This window comes from Petaurus breviceps, unplaced genomic scaffold (assembly GCF_028583685.1).
Source record: "Petaurus breviceps papuanus isolate PSGF00001 unplaced genomic scaffold, PetGlider_PUasm1.0 175, whole genome shotgun sequence".
NCBI lineage: Eukaryota > Metazoa > Chordata > Mammalia > Diprotodontia > Petauridae > Petaurus > Petaurus breviceps.
In genome coordinates, this window is record NW_027185764.1 from 8,353,382 (window position 1) to 8,361,573 (window position 8,192).

The following is an 8,192-nucleotide window of genomic DNA, read 5'->3' on the forward strand; positions in this document are numbered from 1 at the left end:
TATCACAGTGCTTTGCACACAGTGTTTAACTGATGCATCTTCATTCATTTATTTATTCATAGAGTTTATAATTAAAGCCACAGGGAATAAGTTCATCAAAGGAGAGAATGTAGAGAAAAGGGACTCTAGAATAGAACCACAGGGAACACCTAGTTAGGAGGCATGAAGTGGATGATGGATCAGGAAGGGAGAGAGTAGTGGTTAGTTAGAAGAATAACAAAAGATTAGAGTTTGAAAATCTGTGAGCTTATTGCCTTCGTGGAGGGGAGAAGTGTACAGGAAGAGACCTGAGTCCATTATGAGTATTACCTTCTGAGGTGACTTGACACAAGGGGGAGGGCTGTCATCCAGAGTTCTTGGCTACAAGATAGCAGTCCATCAAGCCCACAGAAGTAGTAAAAAGATGATATGGAGGGCGCTATGTTGCCCCTGTACATCCAGCTTTTCCTATTATTATTTCCATATTCTTCATGGGAATTTGTCTTTGTATGAAAACCTGCTATGGCGTGCAGGAATATTAGAAATGGGAACAAATGGATAGGATGGATACGACTATTTCTTCTTGGTGAAAATGTTTCTAGGTCAGAAGATGTATTTTAACCTATTAACACATTGTATTTACCCTTTTCAATATTTGACCTCTCCCACTATTTCCTGGGATATCAGGATGAAATTCAAGATATTTGATCCCTTTATGGCTCAATAGACCTTTAAGAATAATCAGTGAGACTGGGCACTTGGGTTCAAATTCTGGCTCTACTACTTATTAGCGATGTAATGATGAGTAAGTAATCTTACTTCTAAGGGTACCACTGTACTTACTTTAAACTGAGGAGAAAATCTGAGTGATTTAGATCCATCTAGATTCCATAAGTATATGAGTGGCACTGTGGTTTAAAGGACAGTGTGTTAGACTTGGAATCTGGAAGAATTGGGTTTGACTCCTATTTCTGTTACTCAGCTTTGTGAACATGGCTAAGTCACTTAACCCGAATCTGTTTCCTCATCTGCAAAGTGGGAATAATTCCTGTAGTATCTATCTTACAAGATTGCTGTGAAGCTCAAGTGAGATGATCTACTATACTTTGCAAAATTTACAGCACTATAAAAATGACGTTTTTTTTTTTTTAATGGCAATTACTGTGAGCTCCAGGGTACCAGGAACAAGCTGAGAACCTTTTAAGAAGTCCCTTTCACAAATAGTTGACATGGTTTCATCAAGAACAGGTCATGCCAGAATAACCTCATTTCCTTTTTTGATAGGGTTACTAGACTGGTAGATCAGGGGAATGCTGGAGATACAGCATTCTTAGATATTAGCTTCATTTTTTGTAGTAGCAATGAAATGGAAACAAAGTAGATTCTCGTGCATTGAGGAAAAGCTAACCAAACTGGGCTACGTGAATGTAACAGAATTACTACTTTCCTATGAGAAACAATAAACAGGAGAAGCATGGGAAGACTTATATGAATTGATAAAAACTAGAGCAGAACCAGAAAAACAACATATAACGACAACAATTCAAGACGGAGAGAACAAAAGCAGCAGAAGTGAATGCTGTGAAATAGTATTGACCAAAAAGATAGAAGAATACAACTCCTGCTGTTCTTTGCATGGGTGAGGGACTATGCCTGTGGAACGTTATGGAGCGTCAGATGTTTTCCAAGATGTTGGTTAGTTTTGTTGAATTAATTGTCAACCCTCCCATATCATTCTTAATTATAAGGGATGGCTCTCTGGGAAAAGGAAAGGGGAGCCATGTATTGGGAAATGTTGGTAATAAAGTTATCAATTAAAATTTATTTGAAAACTTGAAAAAAATGAATATGATGGATACAGAGAAGACAAACTGATGAAGAGTAAAGGAAGCAGACAATATACACAATGATTACAATTTAAAGGGAAAGAATAAAAACATCTTTTAAAATGCTGTGAAATTACAATGCTGGAACTTGGCCACAGTGAATGAATGAACAAGTATTTATTTATTACTTGCTGTATACCAAGCACTGAGTATACAAAGAGAAAGTCTGCTCTCAAGGAGCTCCCACTCTACTTGGAGGATATAACACATAAAAGAAAGTTCAGTCCTAAAGGTACAGCAGGCAGTGGAGTGGCAAAACTCAGAGGTCCTTAGGTTCCTTCTGTAGATTAGATGACAGCACTGGTGTCACTGGTGTTCTTGAAAGCATACCCAGTGATCCTCCATCTCACCAGAAGAAATAGGATTGGTAACCTTCACTAAAGCTGTGCCTGCAGTCAAGTAGCTGGGATGGGATCTGGATGGATCTGGGTCTGAGTATGGGGACAAAGCAGGAAAAGTACCAGCCTACCTCCTCCCCTCCTTTTTATTTATTTAAGCAATTGGGGTTAAGTAACTTGCTCAAGAGTCCGGATTCGATTCCAGGTCATCCCGACTCTGGGGCCAGTGCTCTTATTCACTGAGCCACCTGGCTGCCCCTCCTCCCCTCCTTTTTAAACAGAAGTAGAAATCATGAGTGTGGATACCTGTACACCTTGGACCTGGTGTGTTGGTTAGTTTTGTTGAAATGCTTTTTTCCTTAAAAAAAGAAAACCTTTGTTATAAAGGATAACTCTCCAGGAGGAGGGTGGAGGACTATAACATGAATGTAGATAATATAAAAATTTTTTTGAAGTATATAGTCATTCAACAAATATGATTCTATTGAGAATTTTACCACTGACAGAATTGGCTTTGTTTTCTCTATAAAGAGAAAGACACATAAGTATCTTGTTTCCAAAGGAAGTTTAAACCATCAGAAATTCATTCCCCTTCCCACAAGATTGGCATATCAGGGCTGTGCCTATTATTCAGCACAAAACCACTGCCTATTCTAATAGTTCACAGAATATTTATTTGAATGCATACTTCTTAATCACTTTCTGAATCACAGAGCTGAACACACAGTAGGTGTGTCACAGTAACTTATTTATCTGGGTATTGCTAGTTTCATCTCATATTTTAAAACATCCTAGGTATGGCAACTTCCTGTCTGTCTGAGGTTCTCAAATGCCAGTGGAAGTTCCTGCTCGTTATCTGAGTACGAGATAACGCACAATAAGCAGGAAACACTGGCACAAGGGCATAGCTAGGCACCGGGGAGAAGAAAGATTTAGATTAAATGCAGTCCGTGCCCTCAAGGAGTGTGCAATCTAGCAGGGGTGTAAGACTGCAGAATAAATAACCCTAATAACTCTTCAGAAGGAATAGGGAAGCCAGGCGAGCAGTAAGTGGCTGCAAGGGGACCTCGGTGGTCTGGGGAGGAGGATAAGGACAGAGAAGGAAAAGGGGAAGGTGGAGAAAGAACGCGCCCCGCCCCCCAACCTAGTGGGGCTTCTATGGAAACCTGTGTGCTTCTGTGCACAGGGCGTCCAGAGGGGAAGATGCAAGGAAGAGCTGAAGCAAATCTTTAGGAGAGCCGGCATTTCGGGGGAGTGCATCCAGTTTGCAAAGTATTCTCTACTCAGAGTAGCCCCACGGTGCGTGAGGAAATCAGGGCTGGGACTGAATTCGAGCCTCCCTGGAACTCGGGACTTCCAAAGCCAGCTACAGACACTATGTTATAGAAACCGGTGCCATTGTTACCGCCATCGAAGCTTCCCCGTGCCCATCTCCCCGTCCCCGACCCCGCTACAAGGTCGCGGCACCCGGACTGGCGCTTCCGCCATTCGCGGGGCCTCTTCCCACGTCCTCAGATGCAGCCGATAAGGCTCAACACGTGCGTCCGTAAAAATGGAGGAAGCCCCACTCCCCCTTCCAGGTTCCGGGGAGACCCGCAATATGGCGGCCAACAAGCCCCTTCCCCGCCTCCACCTTGGGGAGCGACGTCAGCGGCGCCCTTTGCGTCTCCGCCTCACGTTCGGGGCAAGCACGCTCGCACGCACGGGCTGGGCGGGGGGGAGGGGAAGGGAACGGCCGCGGGAGCGCGCTGTGGGGGAGGGAGAGGAAGGCCGCCGCCGAGGGCGCGCGCGTCGCGAGGAGGAAGGAGAGGAGGGGAGGCGCGGCGGCGGCGGCGGCGGCGGGAGCGCGCGCGGCTCCGGGAGGCGGCGGCGGCGGCGGCGGCGGCGGCGGCGAGGGCGGCGCTCGCTCGCTCGGCGGCTGGTCTCGGGCTCCGAGGAGGCGGAGGCGGAGGAGGAGGCGGTGGTTCTCGACTGGGGGTTGGTTGGGAGGGCGGGTGGGGGGTGGTGGGAAATTTGCTCCTCTCCGGGCTTGATCGTGGGGCCCGCCCCCTTTCCCCCCACCCACCCTGCCCCGGTGTTTGGAGTTTGTGGCCCGGAGGCTCGGACCCGGACGGGCTGTGGCGGATCCTTCCCCCGCCCAGGTCGCTGGCAGGAGATGTCGAACCCCGGGACTCGGAGAAACGGCTCCAGCATCAAGATCCGGCTGACAGGTACCGGCGCGCGGGGGGCGGGAGAGGGGGAGGGCGCCGGGGGGTGAGGCGCCCCTGCCCGGACCCCCGCCCCCCGGGCCTCTGCGGGTGGTGCACTGGGAGCGTTCTCCTGCCCCGGGGTCCAGGCACTCGTGCGCCCCAGGACTCGTGCTCTGCACCCCCTTCCCGAATCCCTGCGCCCCGGGACAGCCCGCGCCGAGGCTCCCCTTCCTGCTCCCCTCCCCTCCCCCAGCCTCGGTTCTGGCAGCTGCACAAGTCCCGGCTCCTCGATTCACTCTCGTTTCTTCAATGAAATTTCCATGTTTCCCCCGTCGGCTCCGTAGTGATCCCCATAGGGGTGAATGGGGAAGCCCTGGGGTGCGCATGCGCTATTGCGGGGAGGGGGCGGGGTGGTGCCGGCGGTGGGGTGGAAGGGGAGGCGGGGGGTGTGGTGTGGACAGTGTCTGCTGCTGGAAACTGTCTCTGCCTGGCAGGCTCCAGACATCCTGTGTCCAGTGTCCAGCCCAGCATCCTCCTTCGTCCCCCACCTCCACCTCCACCACCCCCTCCTTCCCCCGCACTCCCCTCTCCACACACTGCAGGCCCTGGGATTTGCGTGTTGAGATCCGTGCTTAACACGGAATCATTACTCTGCAAATACATTTCTGCCAGGGGACTTTCCAAGCTAGAAAATTTCCTGCCAAAAGTTATGTCCGATCCCTATCAGGAGTTTCCCCTCATGATTTGTCTTCTGCTCTATGGCACACGCAAGAAAAGCCCTCAAATCTGTATTTGTTCAATTCCTGTCAAAGGAGTTTGATTTAAAAACCAAAAAAAGAGGAGAGGATGGAGCCCTGAGGACAAACGCATAGCCTGGTTAGGGCATTTAAAAGTATTTGTAAAAACATCTGTAGGTAATTTTTTTTAAGCCATATGTTCTCTTTGAAAACCCACTGTTGCCTGTTGTAGGATCTGTTTCCTGTTTAAATAAAAGGACTTGTGAGTTCTGTTTACAAAGCTGACAGAATAATGAATTATTAATGATTCAGGCCCAGACCGGGGTTTTGTAAGGCAACAGGTGTATCCTCAAGGATCTTTGTTCTTGGAGGAGCCATTATGCTGTACTCGGGCCTGGATGTAAAACCCTTCTCACTATTTTTAAGTTGAGTTGTTTTTATGGGTGCATAAAATGTCATGTTTTTGACATTATAATACTTGTAAAGTTTAATTACAAGACAACCTTAATTTGCTTCCCAGTTACAATGCAATCTATTATAGACATCAAATCAGTTACTCTTTTACTGTTAACTGCATGTGTGTGTTTTGTTAGAAATGCAGTATGGTTAGAGCGTTTCTGAAATAAACATTCCCCCCCCCTTTTTTTTTTTGCATTTGTTGAGTGTGCTTTTATGAATTGTAGTTGGTGATCTTTGACCTGTACTTCTCTTCCCCACCCCCCAAGTAAAAGAACAGGGTTTGTCTTTCTCTTCATCCCACCCCCCACCCCCATATACTGGTCTGTTCAGGATTTTAAATGTGATAGCTGCAGAAATACTTTTAAGAGCTTATGGATGGCATTTGATATTAAAGGATTAAATGATCAGTATTCTTTCCAAAGTGCTTTCCCCCTCCTCCCTCCCAGCCTAAATTGCTGAATACCTAATGGATTTCAGTCAATCTGTGAATGTAATTGTTCTTGAAACGGGAATTGAGAGCTTAGTAATAGTTGTGTAACAGACATGATGGCAGTTGTCTGTTGAACATTAACTCGTGTGAAAAAGTTGGAACTAAATAGTTTAAAAATAAAATTGGCTTTAGTCCATTTTTAAAGTTGGGAAGTTTGAAGTTTTTTCACTTCTGGTTTATTGTACATCTTAATACATTAAATGTTTTTGACAAAAAGGTTGCTAAATTACTTTAATGACATTTGAAAATATGGATTTTAGAGAGGTGTTTTGGTTAGCAAATAACATGCAGCATAATTAAATACAGATTATGAAGACATTAGGGTTGGAAAAGATATTTAGGACTTTTGGCTGCAGGATTTTATGTTAAGTGGAAAGTGTTTGGAACCAGAAGTGAAGGAGATCTAAATTCTAGCCCCAGGCCTGCCATTGACCAACTTGTGACTTCTTCATCTGTAAAATAAGGAGATTGGACTAGACTGGTGGTTCTTAACTTTTTCTATCATCGACCATTTAGCAGTCTGGTGAAAACTATGGGACCCCTTTTCAGAATAATGTTTTTAAAAATATAAAACTGCATAGTATTACAAAGGAAATAATTATATTGAAACAGTTATCAATATTTTTAAATGATGTTTATGAACCACACATTAAGAACACCTTGATTAGCCTAATATTCAAGGTAGTTTTCTGGCCCTAATAGTCATTGTTACCTATTCTAAGTTACTGGTGTATATGTGTTTTTGGTTATTAAATTCCATGCTCTATAGCTAAGCTTTAAGAGTGACAACTAAATGATGATACGCTATATGAAGAAACTTTGGCTTAAAGTAGGCTATCTTGAATTTGATTTATGATAAACACGATTTAGTCTAGTGACAATTCCTAATTATTTTTGCCATGATGGGGAAATTTCTCTATTTTGTATTTTTGAAAATGATTGTGTAAATCCACTTTATGATGAATTTGCCTTCAAAGGGATAATTTATAAATGTGCCCTGGATATTAGTGGACATCTTAATCCCTTATATTTAGATAAAAGATTTGAAATAAATGCTGCCATAATTATGTTAGTTTGAAATAGTTTATAGTGGTTTCAATAGTTCATTGAATATATTTGATGCAAAATACTTGAATAATTGTGTATTTTAAAACATTTTGCAAATACTTTTCCCCAATGAAATTATCATCTCCTTGTAGTCAGGGGTTGTTTTTGGCCTTTTTTGTATCCCCATGCTTCACTGTTCCTGGCACATAGTATGCACTTAATAAATGCTTTTGAATTCCTTTCCACAAAAAGCAGGCAAATATGTTTCAGAAACAATTTGATTTTAAATTTAAGCAGGTTTTGCAAAACCTTTGTTCTTATGTGGCATATAAATGAATACCAGACGCTTTCATTTTGTCCGTTTTAGGTTAGAGTGGAATTTTTGTGAGTTCTGAGTGCTAAGAAATCCAGTCCTTTTCTTGAAAGGACAGCTTTTTCCATTGTTACCAGTCAAGTCAAAATCCTGGATCTATTATCTATTACACTTTTGTTGTCTTTTGAAAGTTCTGACTCTAAACTTTGTATATAAGGGGTGTCTAGGGGTGGATGGGAAATTCAAGGTATAATCTGCTCTGACTAGATAAAGTGTAGAGAGTTATTATTTTTATAAATTGTCTTCTATTTGAAGTTATGCTGATTTAGTTGTTGGTTTCCTGTTAATGTGGCTTTTTGATACATGTTTGTAGTAATGACTGCCAATAAAGTTTTTTTGATTAATAGCAGGTAAGCTTAGCTTTTTTGGTGTTTGCTCAGAAATATTTACTCTAATAGTAGACATACTGAATGTCTAAGAGGTCCATGACTACTGCCTCACTTTTGTGGGAAAGGTACATGAATTTAGCAAACTTAATACATTAAATGATTAAATGTTTTTTCAACCTATTTATATGTGACATAGCACAACAAAATTTACTACAATTTTTTCTTAGGAGTACGCAAGTTATGAAATTCAAATTGATCTCCATGGTTTCTAGTCCATCTTCTACCTAACTTTCAAATTGATACTCCCTAAAACACAGATCTGGTCATCTCTCTCTCTCTCTCTCTCTCTCTCTCTCTCTCTCTCT

General features: G+C 43.3%; 2 protein-coding genes across 3 annotated transcripts in view; one reads left to right on the forward strand and one right to left on the reverse strand.

The window, feature by feature from the left end:
- Window positions 1–8,192, reverse strand: part of ARPC1A (actin related protein 2/3 complex subunit 1A) — a 341,638-nt gene that overhangs the window by 225,893 nt on the left and 107,553 nt on the right. The gene's annotated exons all lie outside the window — the stretch shown is intronic.
- SMURF1 (SMAD specific E3 ubiquitin protein ligase 1) overlaps window positions 4,255–8,192 on the forward strand; it is a 110,358-nt gene continuing 106,420 nt past the window's right edge. For both annotated transcript variants that reach the window (XM_069084739.1, XM_069084741.1), the window contains exon 1: window positions 4,255–4,413. In XM_069084739.1, the coding sequence (XP_068940840.1) occupies window positions 4,359–4,413 (55 nt within the window). In that variant the 5' untranslated portion in view covers window positions 4,255–4,358. The remainder of the gene's footprint in view (window positions 4,414–8,192) is intronic.